The 22284-nt window shown below is 43.7% G+C and overlaps 1 protein-coding gene and 1 non-coding gene across 4 annotated transcripts in view; one reads left to right on the top strand and one right to left on the bottom strand.

Annotated features, from left to right (window-relative positions):
• Positions 1 to 22284, bottom strand: part of arhgef10la (Rho guanine nucleotide exchange factor (GEF) 10-like a) — a 157120-nt gene that overhangs the window by 117604 nt on the left and 17232 nt on the right. For 2 of the 3 annotated variants that reach the window (XM_061832610.1, XM_061832611.1), the window contains exons 3-12: positions 20289 to 20316; positions 15657 to 15751; positions 12752 to 12811; positions 12545 to 12675; positions 11212 to 11307; positions 8823 to 8931; positions 7315 to 7415; positions 7099 to 7176; positions 3497 to 3676; positions 664 to 780 (exon numbers count right to left, since the gene is read on the bottom strand). In XM_061832610.1, the coding sequence (XP_061688594.1) occupies positions 664 to 780; positions 3497 to 3676; positions 7099 to 7176; positions 7315 to 7415; positions 8823 to 8931; positions 11212 to 11307; positions 12545 to 12675; positions 12752 to 12811; positions 15657 to 15751; positions 20289 to 20316 (995 nt within the window). The remainder of the gene's footprint in view (positions 1 to 663; positions 781 to 3496; positions 3677 to 7098; positions 7177 to 7314; positions 7416 to 8822; positions 8932 to 11211; positions 11308 to 12544; positions 12676 to 12751; positions 12812 to 15656; positions 15752 to 20288; positions 20317 to 22284) is intronic. The other variant, XM_061832612.1, reaches the window with a different exon arrangement.
• On the top strand, positions 20683 to 20755 carry trnat-agu (transfer RNA threonine (anticodon AGU)). The gene has a single exon. It is a non-coding gene; the product is annotated as a tRNA-Thr (tRNA).

Raw genomic sequence — 22284 nt, 5'->3', positions numbered from 1 at the left:
ACTGACCGCACCCGCAAACGTGAGTGACCGCTAAATGCAATGTTGTCTTCTCAGTATGCCTAAAATATGCTCAATCTGTTGCTCATTCTCGTCAGTCTCCACCTTGAACATTTCCAAATTTTCTTGCTGCCCGCAGTCTTCTTTAGGGATCAAACTGACCACGACATAAAAGTCACCCGTGTGGGGCGCCGAGCTAAACGCCATTAGCTACCACTAAAGTGTACTTATGAATAAAGGGACGCAAAAAGGGAATAATGAGAGGTGGTTACACCTTTCCCCATTTCAACAATGGAAGTAACCATTCTCCGTTGACCTGCGTCAAATAAACACCCGGTGCCGCAGCCCAGTAAATAAAGCGCCTCTGGCAACTATTGGAGGAAGTGGGGTATATATTCCCAAACCATAAAATGTGCCCGCGTCTAATAGAACCTATTTTCACAGGAGCAGGACATTTATAAAGCACATAAAAAGGTAAGTTGTGGAAAGTATTAGCTTGTCTCCTTAGAAAGCAGAGATGTATGCATTATTAAAAGCCCATTTGCCTAGCGGGCAGGGGAAAGACGAGTCACAATAAGCTTAAAACGCAGCCGGGGGAAACAAACGACACCTTTCCTTTATTTGAGGGTGGAAATAAAAAAAAAAATTGACAAAACAGAAGCTCACCTTTAGGAATTCCAGAAAGGCCGGTTTGGACAGGCAGGCCTTTTTGATGAGCGCCATGGCGTTGGTGAAGTTGTTCACGTAGTCGCTGTACACGTCCAGCACCATGGACTTGGAGAACTGTAAACACACCGTCAGAGATGATTGCAATGAAAAGTGAGTGTCGTGTGTAAGTGTTTGGCCGACAGTTCACTGCGGGCACTTCCAGAGTGAGTTTCGGATACAAGTATCTTCTACTCACAACACTCTGTCGCTTAAAGGGTTTTAACACTGCCACGTTGATGCTAATTTTCATAGCTTCTCTATGGCGCTTTGCATTGTCATAGCATCAAGCTACAAGACATTCCTCAAAGAAAGATGTGCAGTTTTAAAAGAATACACATTACTCATATGTTTTTTTTTTTTTTGGGGACCGTAATTCCCGGCCTACAGAGCGCACCTGGTTATGAACCTCGGTACACAGAAAGAGTTTAACGTTAGCGTGGCGCTAACGCTAGCGCTACATCACCGCAGGTTTGAAAGCGTGTAAAAAAAAAAAGTCACGGCTTGTAGGCCGGAAATGAGGGTAATTCTAGAAGGTAGTGGTATTTAGGCTGGCACACGATAATTCTTCTTCCATGTTGCTGCAGTCCCCGGTTTTCCCGCTTTACAAGACCCCACAAGTTCAAAACCAGTTCAAATTAACCAATTTCTATTTCCCTTGTTTATTTTTTTGTCTTGTCCTCATCTGCGGAACAAGCCTAGTTTGACGAAGTACGATAAAGTACCGATATCTGTTTTCAAATGTACAGTAAAAGTAACAATCCATCCATCCATTTTCTTTGCCGCTTATCCTCACAAGAATCGCAGGGAGTCCCAGCTGTCAACGGGCAGAAGGCGGGGTACACCTTCAACTGGTTGCCAGCCAATTGCAGGGCACATCGAGGCAAACAGCCGCACTCACAATCACACCTAGGGGCAATTTAGAGTGTCCAATTCATGTTGCATCTTTTTGGGAGGTGGAAGGAAAACCGGAGTGCCCGGAGAAAACCGAGGCAGGCACGGGGAGAACATGCCAAGACCACAGGGCCAGGGCCAGGGCCGGGATTGAACCCAGGACCTCAAAACTGTGAGGCCAACGCTTTCCAGCCGAGGCCACCGTGACGCCCTAAAAGTAACAAGTCAGAAAAAAAAAATTACTCATGTACAGGTATCAGAAAAAGCTTTTTAAGTACAGTAACCAAGTCTTCATACTTGGTTACTTCCCCACCATTGCTTTTCTCGCAGTTTTTTCTTTGATGAAAAGAAAAGTCAATTCCATCCAGCACTTTCTTTCTTTCTCTTTCTTTCTCTTTCTTTTCCTCCCCACCGAGGCCTCATTTGGCTCTCGGTCTTCGGACGGCGATAAACCGGCACAGTGTGGTGCCCAGCAGAGAATGAGGGGGTCGAACACTTGGCGCTGAGACACAAATAATGAGTGGACCTAATGGGTGCAGAGCTCGACACACAAAAAAAAAAAAAAAAAAAAAAAGTCCTGCTGAACGCATTCATTTCGGCGCCAGAACGTCTGTCCCAGATTCACCCTTGCCAATTTTCTCAATCTAATACCTGCAGCTCAATTGAGTTGCAGCAGAGGACAAAGTTCGACAAAAAGAAATCGAGAGCGCAAACAAATACACGCGGTTACTCGGTGGAGGGAAATGCTCAGTTCTGAAAAGTTACCCTCGGTGTCATCTATAATAATTGGACTTCCCTGGAACATAAACGTGAACGCGTACAACACTCCGGAGTGATCGCAGAGTCTCTTGGAATGCTAATCGACGGGGAAGCTGCCTCTGTTTTGGTTAGCAAAATGATATAATGACAGCCTGATAGTGACTCAGCTCAAACATTTTTTTTTTTTAACTGCAAAACTTGTCCTCATAAGGGTCGAGGGTAACTGGAGTGAGATTCATGCATTATTCACTGAGAAGTCAAAGAACATTTGACACGATACCCTGCGTAAAGTGGAAAAGAACTCCTGAGTGTGAAAAGCTAACAAACAAGCCTCCTTGGCAGAGGCAACGCTGATTTTTGAGATATTATTGTACATTTTTAAATGAACATGCATCCAGTTTCTTAGCCGCTTATCCTCACAAGGGTCCCGGGGAGTGCTGGAGCCTATCCCAGCTGTCAACGGGCAGGAGGCGGGGCACACCCTGGTTGCCAGCCAATCGCAGGGAACATAGAGACAAACAGCCACACTCACAATCGCACCTATGGGCAATTTAGTGTCCAATTAATGTTGCATGTTTTTTAGGATGTGGGAGGAAACCGGAGTGCCCGGAGAAAACTTACGCAGGCAGATGGGAGAACATGCAAGCCCCTTACAGGCGGGGCCGGGTTCGAATCCTGGACCTCAGAACTGTGAGGCCAACACTTTGCCGCCTTTTTAATGAACACGTCGTAAAAAAACAGAACACAAAAGGAGTACAGAGAAAAGCCAACTGTTGTTCAAGACGCTGTCTCCACAAAAAAAAATAAAAATAAAAAGGCCGAGCTCATTAATACTGCGCCATAAAAAGTGTGGCTGCTTTGGTTAGCAAGAGAAATATATCAAATAATGTCAGGATTATAGCCGGTCGCTAGCCACTGTGGGGCACATGTAGACAAGCAACTTTTCACGCTCACTTTCACGCCCGAGGACAATTTGGAGTCTCTATGCGAGCACGGGGAAAATATTGTAACTTTACTCCACACAAGAAGTCTGAAGTCCAGACTACTCTAACCGGAGCTCAGAACGGTGAACGTGACGTGCTTGCCGCTCCCTCGCTGCCGAGATGCAAAAAGTAGAAGAAATGTCGGATTTGACACTGACCGAGGCGACGAATAAGTCTCCGATTTTCTCGCAGCTGTCCCACTCGGCCACGCGCGACGCCAGCGCAATTTGGAACATGGCGTGGCAATGCGTGATCTCCCGGACTCTGTAGAATATGGGCCGGATCTTGCGCGGGCTCAGGATGCGGGGCTCGGCCTCCAGCAGAGGTCTGTGGTATTCCTGCACAGAGAGAACACGGCACGATGTCAGTCGGTGAGTCCGCATCGGTGGACTAAAATACCTCGCGATGGTCTCATTCAGGGATCATCGACCTTTTTGAAACTGAAAGCTGCTGACTGGGTACGGATCAATGCGTAGGGCTAACAGTTCGTTGCAATTACCTTCAATTTTTTCATGTTAATGTTATTAAAAATGGACAGTAAAATGCAATGTCACACCACTGGTGAGCTGCTTTTTAGCCTGCAGGCTATATCTGTGTTCCAAAGTGGCTACGTGATGCTAACAGGCACCCTGTCGGTGACCCCTGCTCATTTCTGCATCTGAGGCAAAACAGTGGAACTGTGAGGCAGATGTGCTAACCGCTGCTCCACTATGCAAACACGCTAAGCCTGTGAGCGCCCCCCTTTGACCACTGTGAGCAACATCAGGCGTATGCACTGCGGTCAGATCGGTGTTATCCATCGAAGTTGCATGCCTCATTAAAAGATTCAGATTACAGCAATTACATTAGCGTCAGAAAAATTGAATAACAATTGTATTTGTGTTTTTGCAAACTTGCAATGAAAATGTCAACAAACGAAAAAACACATTGCTAACCAAACCAAGTCAACTATGAACTGTAAATTTGAAATGTCGCCTCAAGCCTTGTTTCGTTTATTTATTTTTAACCCACAATGATATCCCCGTCTGTTTTTCTTGGTGTAAAACTGAATTATTGTTTGCAGAATATCTTTAACAATGCATGTTGAAAAGCTGAATGATGCTCCCAAACAATTTTAAGATTATTATGTTGCCTCCTATATTTAAAATACAGAATTAGCTTTTTATGCACTGTATTGTCTCTGCTTTCGTCCTCTATGAGGCTGCACCAAAGTGGAATTTTAACATTATACACCATCTCATCCTGTACTTTCTACTTTGGCTTCAGACCAGACCTTTTTTACTCAAAAAAGAGAAAGTCTCGTCCAGTTTCACCACTTTTTCTTCATTACTATTATTATTATTATGATACTGACATTCATTAAAGCAACAGCATTTATTTTTTGTTTTACTTTTGCCATTATTATCTAGAGTAAACATAAGCACCATGTCTAACTTTGTCGTTAGCTCTACGTTGTCCAGATTGTGTTTTTAACTAAAGCACGGGGGGTGGGCGGTGTTTGTAATTATGAGTGTACTCCTTTAAGAGCGGGAGGTGGGCGGTGTCAGGTAAACAAGGAAGTAGAGTGTGTGGCATGGTGTGGCCGAGCAGCAGCTTGTTAGAGACCGCGTGCTGCCGTGTTTAAAAAAAAGAAAATCAGGCTGTGATTCACTGCGCTGGATCGGTTTTCATGTGCGCTACAAGTGCGCAATTGCGCAGGTGCGCAGCTTAGAGGGAACATTGCTTGTGGGTATAAACAGAGTTCGTTAGGTTCTGGTGAAAAGACAAAGGCAGATTTTCTGTTATGGCCCTCTGAGTAAAAGAGGTCAAAGTTCCCATCATCACACTCCAAAATCTTCCTGCAAAGTGGAAGTTATAAAATTGGATACCAAATAATATACAAGTTTGTGTACATGTCTCGAAGTGGTCCATTAGTTTAGCACAGGGGGTGTGCAAAGCCCTTGCGGCGGACTCAGTGAGACGTCGATAACACCCCCGGCAACCAGCCTTCAAGTGGACATAAGGTGCGCCAGGCTGCTGGGACAAAAGTGGACGCTTTCTTTGTTTTCCCTCGCAATTTTCTTGCCCCTGAAAAATGCATCCAGCGATGAAGAACGTCACAACCTTCAGCGTGTAATTGGGCTTGCGGACACGCCGCCTTTTCCCACTCCACTGGACGCTGTGACAAGACAGACATTTTTCCACCCTGCTGCACATCGCAAAGTGTCCCCATCTGGCTGTTTTGTTTGTTTGTCCCGTGTGAACAATCGGTCACAAAGCTGTCTTCTGTTTGATTTCTATTGTGCGAGGTGGCAGTTATTATGAACAACTGTCAAGACGAGGGAGTGCAATCTCGTAGGACACGAGCACGTGAGCCAGGTTCTTTTTCCTCTTTTGACTGCGTGTCAAATTTCTAGGGTTTATGTTCATTTCTATTGCGCAAGGTGTTGGTTACAATTAATAACAGTAGACAAGCGCACGTGCCCGTGGGTGACTGAGGATTGCCCTTTGGACTGTTTCTACTTCCAGGACTGTTCGTTTCAACTGCTTAAAGTGCCACTGCATGATTTTTTGTATGTTATCAAGGAAAAAACGGCAGCCGGTACAGACCCATGCGTTTTTTCACCACAAATGTATGGCTTTTTGTAACTCCCGCAATGAAAATACTGTCGACGGATTTGTTTGCTAGAAGAAGAAGGAAGTGACGTACAGGGCAGGACCGCCTTCAAGTGGACTTGTTTGTTTCTATTAGTTTTACCTGCGGGAAGGTACCACGTTGTTCCTTCGTCTTAGCCAAAATGCCGGCTCGTTGCATTGCTGGATATTGCTCGAACGCTCGGGAGGAGGGATTTGCCCTTCATAAGTTTCCAAGAGACCCGGTTCGTCGCGAAAAATGGATTGCACGGGTGCAAAGGTTGAGAGCTTCGAAGGTTCCAAATGACAGGAAGGTGTGTATAGAGCTACTAAAAAAACAATAGCTGGGGGGGAGACGTAATCCTTTCAGGACGTAACAACAGATCCGGGTCCGTAAGTCAGAGGTGCTAAATGTGTCGATGTGCCCGTCGGCGCAGTGTCCGCCGGGGTGGCTCATCTACGCCGCGCGGCGCTGGATCGGACGGGGAGGTGGTTCGCCCGCATACGGTTTGGCCGTGATCCGTATATCATCTAAATATGGCTCAAAACAATAGGTGCCCCGGTCACTTCGCTCGATTGTGAGATGTCCTCTTCTTTGAAAAGAGCTTCCTTGTCCCATAGTAGGTGGGCGGACGAGCCGCTACGAAAGCCGTGCTCTGTCTGGGAGTCTGTTGTTTGTCAGAAGTGATCCGCATATCATCTAAATATGGCTCCTAACAATAGTGTAATATTGTCCCGGACACTTCACTCAATTGTGAGATGTTCTCTTCTTCGAAAAGAGCTTCCGTGTCTGAAGGGGCGTCTCCCATAGTAGGGGCCACAGCGTGTTTTCAATGGCGAATGTCCGGGGTGACATCACGGACAGGAGATGCAGCCAAAACGGCAACCACTTGGATGTCGAATGACACTTCCGCAACTTTGCGCATGGATGACGCGCTCTCCGCTCATATTCATTTTTTCGTACAGACATCGAAGTGAATAATGTCATATGTATTTTTCATTTCAATATCTATTTTAGAATGTTGATAGGGATGACACTTGGGCTTTAAAATGTGCAGTTACAACAGACGACTGACAAGAGGAGCAATCCCATTAAACGTATGACACGTTTCAGTGGCATGCGACGGTAAAGAGGGCCCCTGCTCACCTGCAGGATCCTCCGGAGGGACTCCAGATAGCTGCGCTCGCTCTGGATGATGGAGCCGAGGATGTGGCGCCTGACAACCTGCGAAGACAAAAGGCCCTCGTGACGGTCTAAGAGGATTTGATGGCGCCACAGCAAGGGGACGCGGCTGATGGATGGATGGACGTAAATCACTGGGTTGCGGTAGGAAGAGGACGAGGCAGGTTAAAAAGTCTCAACCTGGTGGCTGGTCAGGCCCTCGGGCATGGTGCTCAGCTGCGGCGGCGGATGCGTCACGTCGGATATCGCAACGTCCAGGTAGCCCGCGTCGTCTTCCTCCTCTGTTCCCGAGACACACAAGCAAAAAGAACAGAACTGAAAGCCTCCTGTTGTCCACCGTGGATTATGCAGACTTGTGCAATCTGATCAAATCGGAGCGTTTTGAGAGAAAAAGTAAGCTTAACCTCATCACCAAAAATGGACATTTTCACAATAATCCATCCAATTCATTCACAAATTGCACACAAGCAGACATGTGATTTGACTGAATGAAAAAACACTGAAAAATAGCACTAACAAAGAAATCATCACCCATTTTAACGTGCAGGTTTTATAAATTGTATTATGAATGAAATATATCTAGTACATCTACCTATATTCAAAATACAGAATTCGCTTTTTGTGCACTGTATTGTGTGTGCTTTCATCCTCCATTAGGCTACACCAGAGCTTTTTTAGTCAAAAAAAGAGAAAATCTCATCCAGTTTCACCACTTTTTCTTCTTCATTATCATTATTATTATTATTATTATTATTCAGGAAAGCAACAGCATTTCTTTTTTGTTTTACTTTCGCCATTATTATCTGTTACCAGCTATTCTCTTATCAAAACGTAGACAATATGATCGTTCATTATTCAGGTGCATACCTTTACCCCAAAAAATTACAAATTCAAATACAAATTCAACTAAATTGAATTCAGATTTGCATCATGGCATGCAAGCGTGCTTTCACAGCGTGTATATCGAATCCATTCAAAAAGGTTTTAATTTCTTGTTTTAGTAAATGATTGAAATGCATGAATTTGACAACAATTGTTAACTTCATGTTTCGTTATGAGTAAATAATGGCCATTTTTACAACTAATTGCTTTTGAACTCTCACCTCGTTATTGTAGTTTTGCGAATGATGTTGTTTAACAGAATCTTTCCAACTGTTGACTGTTCTCGTTCCATCCAATCCTACTGGAACTTATTTTTGACATATCTATCAATTTCTTTCACTCGAGAGGCGTCTTTCCTCGTCATGTTCACTTGAAAATGGCCCCCATGTATCCAACAAGCGTTTTCATTGGTCGGGAGGAATATTTTCGCCCAATCAACAGATGTGTATCTAATCCTCCACCTCACTTGCAAAAGTCGGACGAGTGTGGATTCTGGCACGGGTTACGATCGGAATATTGCAGAAAAACGGAGAATATATATTGCAATTTAAAAAGACGGAATTCTGCCTATGAACGGAAAAATCACGTCTGACAAGGCTTTATTAAAAACATTTTTTTCAAGTATTTCTTTTACATTCTAAACTTTATACCAGGGCAATGACCGGCAAAATATAGTGACAAAATAGTTTATTGAAATTCTTGAGTGAGTACTTTTAAAAGTTGTATACAATGCTGAGCTTCCGTTTCATATAGGTTGGGCCCTAAGTAGCTACTAAACACAAAGGCCGAAGATGAAAGATGCTTACCGATGGTGTCTTTCCGGTGAAGGAAGGGGACTTTACGTAGAACGGCCATTCTGGTCTTTTCGAGTCCATCCTTGGTGTTGCTTCTGGCCGCCTTCATGAGCTGCTGCACCTGGTCGGGGGCAAGGGGAAGGCCGCATGTGAGCTCCATCACCGGCGCCGTTGACTACTGACAGGACGAGATCACGGTAGGAATCTCGTCATCTGCAGGTCCCCTGCGATTCCTAATCAGACCGGTTGAGCGAGTTGATGGTGGCGCAGGGAGATCAGTGTTTTGTGACTCAGTGTGTCCTCAAGTCCACTTCTCATCGCGGCAGCCGCGCGCCACACAGGGCCCAGAATACATCGAGCGTTGCATCATTGTCATATTTTTAGATGATGTGCCAGGAAAAGTGGGTCATTCGTTGAAAGAATGTTAGCAGTCGGGGAATTTCACATGCAAAAAAAAAAAAAAAAAAGCATTCAACGGTCCTATTTACATATTTAAAGGTACAGTAGCGATGATTAGGCAAGTCCCATAATATCCCTCGTTTCCTCAGTCGCAACATTGAAAGCTGTCGTCCTGCTAAGCGTTTCTTTAAGAAAATCATGTTTTGACTCCTACTGGTTTGGAGTACAGACTCATAACCGTTAGCTTGTGCTAGGGTATACGATACATATTTTAAAAGGTGACTAACCTTAAAAAGGCCTTTAGCTCTCTGTCATGAGACAGTACATACTCTAAATTTTTAACCAAACTAGGATTTGTGGTACAAACTGCTCGCTTTTATCCCGTCAGTACAAGTCAGATCCAAATTTTAGCATTCTATGAGCTAGCTAGCAAACGAGGTTGCTAAACTTCCACTGTGAAATGTTGTCGTGCACCGATAAATAGCGCTTGCCAAGGTCAGGAAGTTGGGAGGCCCGGAGCGCAACGTTTAACCAAATCCAGCCCTGACCAGCGCTCCTCAAAACCTTTTAAAGTTCCAAAGTAACACTAACATTTAGAGTTCAAGCTAAGTCACAAACCTGTCTAAGAGTTATTATTTTGTTTCATAATGCTTATCTTTATCGATCTTTGACTCCAGCTAAAGCGAGTAAATACTTGTCATATTTCTCTGTGGATGTGATTTAAAAAAAAAAAAAAAAAAAGGTAGTGACTAGCTCCTCAATCAAATTGTTGCTAATTTGATAGCTTTTAGAACTCGCCAGCTGTTACCGCTAGTCTCGGAACACACTTTAATTGCTGTTCCTAAAATTCAACTTTCATTTCCTTATTATGAGCAAGTGATTCGCGCTTTGATCAAACTATCACTGATTTGCTAGCTTCCTGAGCTGGGTAGCTATTATTAGCGCGAGTCTAGTACCCCTCAAGTGGTTCTCCCACTTCTCCAATACAAGACTTTTTTTGGTGAAGATACTGCCCATATGCAGTGAAAGAGCAAGCAGCTCGTTATTCAGTCAAACTTTGGCTAGTTTCCAATAGTTGACTTAATTCTACAACAACTTTAAGGGAGAAGTCTGCGCCCTATGCACATGGAGAGACGAAGCTTCAGACAAACTGTAGCTGTAATTTGCTAACTTCAAAGCTGGTGATTTGTTTCATAAGGCTTTTCAAGTACAACTGTGGCAAATTTTCTATCTTTGACTCCGGCTAAAGCGAGTTAATACTCCTCATATTCTTCTACTCGTGTGGTTTAAAAAAAAAAAAAAAGGTAGTGACTAGCTCCTCAGTCAAATTGTAACTAATTTGATAGCTTTGAGAACTAGCAAGCGGTTACCGCTAGTCTCGTAACACACTTGAATTGCTGTTCCTAAAATTCGACTTTCAAGTGATTAGCGCTTTGGTCAAACTATCACTGGTTTGCTAGCTTCCTGAGCTGGGTAGCTATTATTAGCGCCAGTCTAGTTCCACTCTCAAGTGGTTCTCCCACTTCTACAATACAAGACTTTTTTTTTTTTTTTGCTGTGAAAGAGCTAGCAGCGAGTTATTCAGTCGAACTTTAGCTAGTTTCCAATCTTTGACTTAATTCTACAACAATTTTAAGGGATAAGTCTGCCCCCTATGCACACGCAGTTACAAAGCTTTAGCCAAACTGTGGCTGTAATTTACTCGGTTCAAAGCTGGTGATTACTTGAGGATGAGCAAGCTAACTAGCTACCGGTTTCCTCATCTTGCCTTCTCGCGTCGTTTTCCCCTCATCTGGGCAAACAGTAGACTGCCCCTTATGGGTTTGTAGGATCTGATTCTAATCCAAGAACAAATTGTACCTTTAAATATGCATAAGTTGATTGTTGAGGCACCAAGAAGGAGAAAGACAAGGTCACAAAGACGTTCAGGGAAAGGTTTAGGATGGCCGAGAGTCAGCTGAGCCTGTCGGCAAATGCAGTTTGTTTTCCGTTGATGAGATACCTTGATGTCATAGTTGTGCTTGCCAGACAGCTTCATAGCCAGCTCACGCTTGGTCCTGGCGCAGCGTTCCCTCAACCGCCGCACTTCGGGGGACAGCTGCAGGCGAGGGAAGGTGCGGAGCCAGCGTTAAGGAGGAACAACGGGGGAAGCGACGGGAAAGAGAGGGCGAGGATAAGGCGGCGGCGAGAAAATAGATCAAAGCGCTCTGCACAAAACGGGAGTCAAAAATAATGACAACAGGTGAAAGCGTGGAGCAGTTATTGTGTTTCAGGGAGTTTGATTTATGAGAGCTGCTGGCAGTCAAAAGAGGTCAAGTGTGAAAATAGTATTTGGGAAGGGGTAAAAAAAAAAAAAAAAAAAAAAACCCTAATCAGGTAGAACTAATTAAAAGCAATATGCTTTGGAAGTAGAAAACCTAATAGTTAATGTTTCCCGAGTAATTGCTCTGGCATTCCCGCTTAAAGTCTTCTCTTTGCTCAGCAGACTGAAAAGTGCAAAGCCTTTCCCACAGGCCGCCGTTGCTTTAATTACCTGAGCGAGTCATTCTGTGTCCACATAGATCACCCTTTTGTTTCCCTGCTTTGCTCTGCCATCGATTGAGCTTCCCTTGAAGAACAAACGTGTGTGTGCGGATGGGTAAAAAAAAAAAAAAAAAAAATGCCTATTAGTCTCGGCATAACCTCTTACATATTTGTATGGATTCCGCAGAGCAGAGGGCTGAAGCTGGGGTGTAGCCATAGCGCCATCCAGTGGAAGGAAAAGGCAGTGTGAAGTTGATCTGGTTTGGACTGATATTTTTCCCCCCCCACACACCGAATCGAGGTACGTTTTTTTTAAGGGTCCTGAAAAATACACTGGCGGCACAGTGACCCATCTGGTCGGCCTCGCAGTTCTGAGGACCTGGGTTCAAATCCCACCCCGCCAATGCGGAGTTTGTATCTTCTCCCCGTGCCTGCGTGGGTTTTCTCCGGGCACTCGTGTTTCCTCTCACATCCCAAAAACATGCAACATGAATTGGACACTCTAAAATTGCCTGTAGGTGTGATTGCGAGAGCGAATTTTGTCGGTCTTTATGTGCCCTGCGATTGGCTGGCGACCAGTTCAGGGTGTCTCCCGTGACCCTTGTGAGGATAATTGGCTTGGAAAATGATGAAATGAATGAAATGTAAAATAAGAAATTACTGTAAAATATATATATGTTGTGTCTAAAAAAATGAAAGCACCCATTTTGGGGCGAATTAATGCAAAATCAACTCAGGTCATGAGACCAGTTTGACCAAAATCTCCAAAACGGGTGGCGGTTTCCTTGGCGGAGGTAACACGGCGTCGTTACCTTGCTGCGTGTGGGCACCTTGCTCTCGCCGTCCGACTGCTCGTCGTAGCTCTCAAACTCGCTGGAGCTCCACCCGTTGCCTGCAACAGGCGGGCCGCACGAGTCCCGCTGGACGTCCTCGTACAGCGTATCTATAGAACACAGAGATGATATAGATATACGCATACAGACGGGGTCCGAGGTGGGTTGAGCATGACTCCCACGCACCTTCATCGGGGGAGAGGGGCTCCTCGCTCGGGACGTCGTCATAGATGACGTCATCTGAGGCTGGCGGGAAAAAAAAACAAAACAAGAGCAATGGCAGTTTTACTGCTTAGTTTCTTGCGTGATCCTATCTAGTGTGGAGCTATAATTATTCATACATTGCTCAGAATATTAGGTCATTTAATAATAGAACAGTATCAATGCCTTTACTGAGATAATAATACTTCTTTTTAAATTGATCAAGACAACTACATATTTCTGCATCCGTTATCTTTTTATTTCTCTTCATCCTGGACCGTCAAATTGTTCATTTTTCAATAAGTTGACTGTGAAGGTCTATTAGCTCAAATTAATGCAACAATTTGTATTAAAACATATCTGCAACTTGATCGTGCATTTTCTCCATATTGCAATTGTTAAATAATAATAAAAGTGAATTAAAATTCTGTACTTTTCTTCATACTTTGATCTTGTAAATATTATTTTTAATTAAGTAAAAATTTTAAAAATGACATAATTGAATACTTAAAAGCATATTTTGTTTTAAAAATAATTTTAATAGAACACACATGCATTCAGTTTTTAATTGTTTTAAATATGATTGTAATTATTTTTCTATAGTTGACCACTAAAGTTTAGTTTGTTAATCATTTATTTTAACTTTAATAATGATGAATGACTAGATCATGAAGGATTTTGCAGACTTTTCCCAAATATTTTTTGCCCAAGCGATCATCGAAAAAAAAAAAATTTCATGATTCCTGAAAAGCAGGATTTTAATAAATATTGTGCTTAAACATAGGAAAATTAAAAAGCCTACTTAAATAATGATTCAATTGACATGTATTGTGCATTAAGGTTAAACAGGAATTTTACCTGGATAAATGTGTTTTTTTTTTCAATGTAATACAAACATATTGTATTGACAAGTTAAAAACAACGGAACTCAACTCCGAATTGATTCTCCAGCGCACACCTTGAAGATCACTGCCGTCGAGCAAAAACGATGAAGTGACTTGGGTATCCACTTTGTCTCGCGTTGGCGTCTCACTCTCGTCACTATGAGCCCAATTTAGCTCGCTGAGCTTTTATCGACTGCCGTTTGTCCGCATTGCTTTTCTACTGAGCTGCTCTACAGACGCGATTGCCGTTTTCAATTCATCTGATTAGAAAAGTCGATTCCTTCAAGATTACTCGGCAGACTTTCAAGGCAGCCCCTACAAAAAAACAAAACTTTCTTCAACGACGCAGCAACAACAACAAAAAGCGGATTATCAACACAATAGTTCTGTTGTGCTTTCAGAGCAAAACAACTTCACCTAGCGGCGTGGCTGCAAAGTATTTTCAGTTGCTGGCAGTGGTCCAGTCCTACATCTTTTTTACTTACTACTTCTTGCGTGACACAAATCAAAACGAGCTATTTGTCACATAATGTCAATCTTCCTCTGACTAAGAACAGAAAACATCATTTGGCAACGTTCTGTGCGACGTCACAGACAACACGCTTTTCACTTGGGAACATTACCCGGGGTTGCATTTTTTTGCTTTTACGGGTCGGGTCACGGGGGAAGCAGCTTCCGCAGGGATACCCAGACTTCCCTTTCCCCAGCCACTTTTTTCCAGCTCTTCCGGAGGGATCCCGAGGCGTTCCAGGGGGAACCGGGAGACAGTCTCTCCGGCGTGTCCTGGGTCATCCTCAGGGTATTTTGCTCAGAACACCTCACCAGAGAGGCGTCCAGGAGGCATCCAGATCAGATGCCCCAGCCACCTCATCTGGCTCCTCTCAATGCGGAGGAGCAGCGGCTCGACACTGAGGCCCTCCCGGATTATCGAGATTCACACCCCATCTCTAAGAGCCCCGACACCCTGCGGAGGAAACTCATTTCGGCCGCTTGTATCCGGGACCTTGTTCTTTCGGTCACGATCCACAGCTCATGCCCACAGGTGAGGGTAGGATTGTAGATCGACTGGTAAATTGAGAGCTTCGCCTTTGGACTTAGCTCCCTCTTTACCACAACGGACTGAAACAAAGTCCGCATCACTGCAGACGCTGGACCGATCCGTCTGTCGATCTCCCGCTCCATTCTTCCCTCACTCGTGAACAAGACCCCAAGATACTTGAACTCCTCCACTTGGGGAGGGATCTCATCCCCTACCTGGAGACGCCACGGCAACCTTTTCCGACTGAGGACCATAGTCTTGGATTTGGAGGTGCTGATTCACACACTCTGCTGCCAATCACTTAAGTGAGAGCCCGAGATCACGGCTTGACGAAGCCAACAGAACCACATCATCCGCAAAGAGCAGAGATGCGATTCTGTGACCACCAAACCGGACACCCTCTACGCCTCGGCTGCACCTAGAAATTCTGTCTCTAAAAGTTATGAACAAAATCAGTGACAAATGGCAGCCTTGGCGGAGTCCAACTCTCACCGGAAACGAGTCCGACTTATTGCCGCCATTTTTTTTGTAACGAACATAATGGTTTGTTGGAAAATGGATACGCTAAAATTAATCTAAAACAATATGCCGTCGGTGTTGTGCGACCTGTGAAATTTCAAGAAACCTTTTTGTAGCATGAAAATGTTTCCCAATTGACGCTCGCTGGTATTGATTGAGTCATAGGCTTGGGCTTATGTCTGTGCGCAAATCAAGTGCCGGCCTCAGAGTGAGCGGCGCTTATAGAACCCGGCGCCCATTTCTCTCTGTAGAAATCAATAAAGTGTGAGATGAACCCAAGGTGCTGCTGCCACTTTGGATCAGGCTCACTTGCCGCCCGCGTCACCGCGTCATCGCCCGCAGTTCCAAAATGTCGGAATGAAGCCGAATCCCGAGGCGAGGTCGGGCATTATCTACGGCGGCCTTCGTCTGCAATACCCCCCGTTGTCAAAATCGTTCCGTTGCATACCTTCAGGGACGTCCCCAGAGCTTTCTTTCGCCGTTTCCGCATCTCCGCCTCCTGGATCGCCGTCCGCCATTATTAGATGGGCTGCCGCGGGGATCCTGTGAGGCAGCAAGAACATCAGCACACTTAGACCAACGCTGACTGAGAACCAGTTGACTTACGAACAAGTACAGTCATCCCAAAACCTGCTGACAATACCCTATAAACCACGAATAATTGATCCGAGAGACAGACCCATACTGATTTTTTTCAGGGCCAATGCCGATACCAATTATTGGTGGTCAGGGAGGCCCAAAACCCATATTTGGACCCGATAAACAACCGAAGCAAAAGGGAAATATTGGTGTCAAAATTCTAAAAACAAACTTAGACAGTGTTTTTACACATCTTTTCAAGCTCAGCAAAATGTCATATAAAGTTTCCTGAAGTCTATTCAGTTCTACAATGATCTCTTATCGGCTGTCGGATTTCCCCCCTCAAAAAAAAAGCTGATTGTTATACACAATAAGTATTTGAACACCCTGCTATATTGCAAGTTCTCCCACTTGGAAATCATGGAGGGGTCTGAAATTTTCACCGTAGGTTTATGTCCACTGTGAGAAAGATAATCCAAAAAGAAAAATCCAGAAATCACAATGTATGATTTCTTAACGATGTATTTGTGTGACACAGCTGCAAATGAGTATTTCAACACCTGAGAAAACCAATGTTAATATTTGGTACAGTAGCCTTGGTTTGAAATCACAGAGGTCGAACGGTTCCTGTAGTTGTTCACCAGGTTTGCACACACTGCGGGAGGGATTTTTGGCCCACTCCTCCACACAGATCTTCTCTAGATCAGACAGGTTTCTGGGCTGTCGCTGAGAAACACGGAGTTTCAGCTCCCTCCAAAGATTTTCTATTGGGTTTAGGTCTGGAGACTGACTAGGCCACGCCAGAACCTTGATATGTTTCTTACGGAACCACTCCTTAGTTTTCCTGGCAGTGTGCTTCGGGTCATCGTCATGTTGAAAGACCCAGCCACGACCCATCTTCAATCCTCTGCCTGAGGGAAAGAGGTTGTTGCGCAAACTCTCATAATAGATGGCCGCGGTCATCCTCTCCTTAAAACAGTGCAGTCGTCCTGTCCCATGTGCAGAAAAACACCTCCAAGCGTGATGCTACCACCTCCATGCTTCACAGCAGGGATGGTGTTCTTGGGATGGAGCTCATCATTCGTCTTCCTCCAAACACAGTTAGTGGAATTATAACCAAAAAGTTCCATTTTGGTCAAACACTTAGTTTCTTCACTGTAATTCACAATGCTGAACATCCTGAACAACTAACAATGTCAAAAAATAAGGTGAGTCCCTTCTTCTTCTAATAGTTCAAACCACGTATATGCCACAAACTACGATTCCAAAATATTGAATATCATTCCAACGTCCGTCATCGTCTGTCTGCAGAGCGAAGAGTTCAAGGAGAAGGCGTGTGAATCGTTCGCCCAATGCAAATAACACCAAGATCGGGGCACAGCACAGGCCCGAAAGTGGAAGCCTGCCGCCCTTCCTCCTGCGCTGCCCCCCTGCCCTCCAGCAGGTTGCCGTGTGCTTTTTCAGGCCTGGTAGTGACTGACATCTACCTTTTCAACCACTCCCCAAATCCAGTGACGCAGAGCACATGCTGTACTTGAGTAGAAGTACAGATACTCAGGTAAACAAAAAAAAGAAGTAATGATTCAAGTCTTTTAGTGAAAGTAAAAAAAAAAAGTACTGAAGTACACGAATAAAAAAGGAAGAAATTTTACTTGCAATGATGTTCAATTGTAAGGTTTTTCCAAATGATTTACATTCTACTAATGTGGTTCTTTAATGCAACCAAGGATTCTTATGCTTGTGCGGCGCATGCAGACGAGGTGACCCGAGGACTTCATAGGAGAGATAAAAGTGTTTGAAATGGAAGCAGAAAAAGGTGTAAAGTCAAGAAAAAAAAAAAGAGCAGCGGAGGAGATAAAGTGCGAAAGTCGCACTCGGCATACGTGCTGCGTTGTCATGGATTCTTTTTTGTGTACTTAATGAAGACAATCTGTCAGCAGGAGGAAAAAAAGGACACGAAGGTAAATGTTGGCTTTAAGGGCAGAAGCAATGCAACGGGCCATAAATGTAAGTAAAAAAAAAAAAAAAAAAAAAGTTTATTGACAGTAAAAATAGTAATTTATGCAATATTTTTCCTAAATGTGCTGACACACTTAACACCTCAATGGTGGGAAGTTGCTATTGAAAGCTCAACGTTTTAGGGGCCCGACTTATTGACTGAGGAAAAGTGGAAACTGTGTGCTCGGCAGATATTATTCCTGCATGACACATCGCTTGGACCTTTTGTGACTCTTCTCAGACACACACAGACTTGTGGGCCCCCAAATCTGGGTCTCATACCCCTCTGAAGGTCCCGCACAAAACTACCTTGCGCATTACAAAATATCAAATCAGCAACTCACCATGCACTTCCTTCACCTAAGAAACTTTAAACAGTAGCATCAATAGCACCGAAAAATTGGGAATTTTTTGTGGTCCAAATCAGCGGAAAAAACACTCGTTTTCTGACTGATTCACTGCATGTTCAGTAAAAATTCCAAACCCTGCAAGCTCACTCTTATCAGTCACAAGAATGTAAACAGGAAGTAGGGTTCCGGCAGCAAGTTATAAGTAAATTAAGTGCCACCTCTACGAGAAACCTAAAGGGACATTCAAGGAAAAAAAAAAGAATAAACTGGTTTCTCATTACAATGAGTAAATTACTCTTTACAATGAGAAGGTTTCTCATTACAATGAGAAACTTACTCGTTACAATGAGAAACCTTTTTTTTTTCCAATGTCCTTTTAGGGGCTTCGTACACCTCTAAACAAAATTAGGTAAAAAAAAAAACAAACAAACATTTGTTGATGAGTTTCATCTTGACAATCTAGCAGATACAAATAGCGAGTGCGCTGCTATATCATATCGCCACAAGAGTTACCTCGCTCGCAGGGTGAAAAGAAGACACTAACACTGTAAACTAGGCATGGGTGATATATCGCGATTAGTGATCACGATGAATTTCAACCATCAGCTGTGATGATATCTACTCGAGTAAACATGGCGGAATTGTGCCCGACAAAAGCCAATCATAGTCAACCTTTCAGTGTTCTATTTTTGTGGGTGCATAAAGGATTTGTCTTAGTGTGTCGCTACACTCTAAATAATGTTATTTATCTTCAAAATGTATTTATCCGTGTTTTTTAGGTTGTAAATATTTGAATGCTGTCCTCTGCTGGTCGGAGTTACACCAGAAAAAATATTTAAAAAAATAAAAAGTGACATAAAACATTCACACATTGAACATGGGGTGTGGATACCTGCAAAAAACCCTCGACTGTAAACTAGTTCGTTGTGTTATTTTTATGTTTCTATATTTGCTGTGATGCTGCGCCAAAATTTTCATGTTTCCACATTCATTGTTTTCATTTTTTTTTTTTATTTATAGTACTCCATATGTTCATAAAATGTTGAACTACTCTGTACTTTCTTTACTTTTCTGTACAGGTGTTTTCAAGTGATTTTTAAGTTTCTGAGTTTAAACAATACACACATCGCGGTAATAAAAAAATATATTATAATTTTACATCCATCCATTCATCCGTTTTCTTTGCTGCTTATCCTCACAAGGGTCACAAGGGAGTGCTGGAGCCTATCCCAGCTGTCAACGGGCACCTTGAACCGGTCGCCAGCCAATCGCAGGGCACATAGAGACAAACAACCATTCGCATTCACAATCACACCTAGGGGCGATTTAGGGGGTCCAATTAATGTCGCATGTTTTTGGGATGTGGGAGGAAACCGGAGTGCCCGGAGAAAACCCACGCAGGCACGGGGAGAACATGCAAACTCCACATAGGCGGGGCCAGTATTGAACCCGGGACCTCAGAACTGTGAGGCCAACGCTTTACCAACTGCACCACCGTGCCGCCCATTTTATAAAATTGTATTTATTTATTTTTTTCGTGTCCACCAACCCTCCTTGAAACTGAACCTATAGCTGTCTATTCTGTTTCCTTCCTGGAGTTCTCATTTCTCGCCTATCCTCACAAAGATAAATAAAGTATTTGTACTCACTTGATCCCACTAAAAGAATAAAACAAGAACACACAGACACGTGTGCAGAACCCTTTCAACCCATCAAGTCGGTGCCACCGATGCCGAAAAACAAATGGACTCACACCTGGGCCACTTTTCCTAGCACAGGAAAGTCCACAGGAATCCAAACTACTATGGGAAAGGTTTCTGAGCACACTTCCTAGAAGTTCACGTTTAGAAGGGGTAAGAGGGGAGTAAACAGAGCCTACTCGGAGGCAGTATGCAGCGAGGAAAAGCCACAACAGCGTGAGGAATATGCTGGTGTCATCACTATTGCGACTCCAAATTAAATTCTGCAAAGATGGCGTCGTGAATTGATTTCCCTCTTCTGTGTCCTCACTGTCACTACAAACTCAAGGTTGCTGCCATCTGGCAAGGAAAGGTCACGTAGACAAGTTTGCCGCATTCTCATCCACACTGCGGTACGTCTCGACTCTCCCCATTCGGCCTTTCGTCATTTTCCGGGCTGCGACGGCAACTTACCCGCTGTCCAGTTCGGCGACTGCAACATCTGTCAAAAAAGAGGAAAAGAGAGACAGACTGTTACAAAAATAAAAAGGAAAGTCAAAAGACGTTTAAAAAGTGAATGACAGTGTGAAACCGCAGGCTCTTTTAAAAATACAGGATAGTGAAGAATTGATGTGGCGTACCGAGTCTATTTGCGTTGTCACGTATCTGGAGTTTGTTTTACGTGATTAGATTTGCTTCCCGTGGCTAAAAATGGGCTTTTGTTTGGACTTGGTGGTCAAGGTGGCAACGGTTTCGAAGACAAGGGGCACACCGAGGGCAGAAGTCAGCTGTAGGTTACATTTTTTTTTCCCCCCTCGAGAAACGTAAATAATTTTCCCTTTCAAAAGCGGTACGGAGGTACACATAAGCCCTTGTAGCTCAGCGGTTGGAGCGCCGGTCTAGTAAACCAGGGGTCGTGAGTTCAATTCTCACCGGGGGCCTGTTTGTTGGAGAGGAAGATAATGGATCATGTGTACATAGTTGTCTCTTGACTTCACGTTCAAGTGCAAAGCAAGTTAATAAGAATATACCCAACCCAAGCGATTACTCAACTGCATACGGGAGTGGCGTGGCTTTTCCTTATTACTAAAAGCAAAGCAAATTTATTTGTACGAGGTAACTCAACGTCCTTTACGTGATTAAAGGTGTTTGAAAACGAGATAAAACATTTAAAATGGGAGAAAAACAATAAAAATGACAAACAAAATGTTAAAAAAAAAAATTAAAACCGCATACAGTGCAATTAATATGATCGAAAAGTGGATATATTCTAAAAAAAAAAAAAAAAAAAATCATTAGAAAAAAAGAAGAGTTTTCAACCTGGATTTCAAAACATTCACACTTGGGGCTGACCTCACCTCTGTTGCCAAATTATTCCATATGTGTGCAGCATAATAGCTAAATGCTGCTTCGCCATGTTTCCTTTGGAATCTGCGCGCCACTATTTGACCTGAGTCAGTCGATCTCAGAGCTCGACTGGGTTTGTATTCCGTAAGCATTTCTTTCATGTATTCAGGAACTAAATTATTTAGTGATTTCTAGACCAGTAGCAGAACTTTCAAATCTATTCTAAAGCTGACTGGAAGCCAGTGCAAGGACTTTCGGATTGGTGTTATATGGTCTGACCGCTTTGTTTTGGTCAGAACACGAGCCGCAGCATTCTGAATGACCTTCAGCTGTTTGATACTCTTTTTTTTTGGGGGGGGGGGGGGGGGGTGGAGTTCAGTCAGAAGACCATTACAGTAGTCAAGTCTGCTTAAGATAAAAGCATGGATGAGCTTTTCCTGGTCTGCTTGACACATACAAGACTTCACTCTCGATACGTTCTTCAGATGGTAGAAGGCAGTTTTTGTCATTGATTTGCTATGATTGTTGAAAGTCACGACGGAATCAATCAGAACACCAAGGTTTCGGACTCTGTCTTTGGTTTTCAAAAGGCCCTGGAAGGAATATTAACTCAAAATCAACAATCCATAGAAAGAAAAATCAATAACTTACAGAGCCTATTTGTCATTTGGAGTCACCTTGGTCAGGACTCGTATTCATGAACATCTATTTTGCTTCATGCTGTGACAGTACTGTGATCATTTAGGTGAATTTTGGACACCGTGATATTTCTGGTCAGGTGAAGCTTAACAAAAACCAAAGAGAAGGCCTCTGTCTGGTCTGGAAAACCAGGAGTCGTGAGTTTCTGAACTTCAGGAACCCTTTTGCTTGTTTTCATATCATCCCCTCTGGCTGAGCTATCGTCTCGTGCCTAAGGAGCCCCGAGAGCCGTTTGGTTTCGCTAAGTGATTACAGAAGGCCCGGTGGTATCTTATTTAGAGCAAGGTAGTAAAGCAGGACGAGGGTGTGTGCACTCCTTTCCACGACTTTACAGCATCTGACAAACGTAACCACGGGTTTAACGAGGGCCATGAACCTGATGTGTAAACATAGGTCATCTGGCGAGCGAGGACGTGTACTTACC

Source organism: Syngnathoides biaculeatus, chromosome 10 (assembly GCF_019802595.1).
Source record: "Syngnathoides biaculeatus isolate LvHL_M chromosome 10, ASM1980259v1, whole genome shotgun sequence".
NCBI lineage: Eukaryota > Metazoa > Chordata > Actinopteri > Syngnathiformes > Syngnathidae > Syngnathoides > Syngnathoides biaculeatus.
This window is presented reverse-complemented; position numbering and strand designations above follow the sequence as displayed.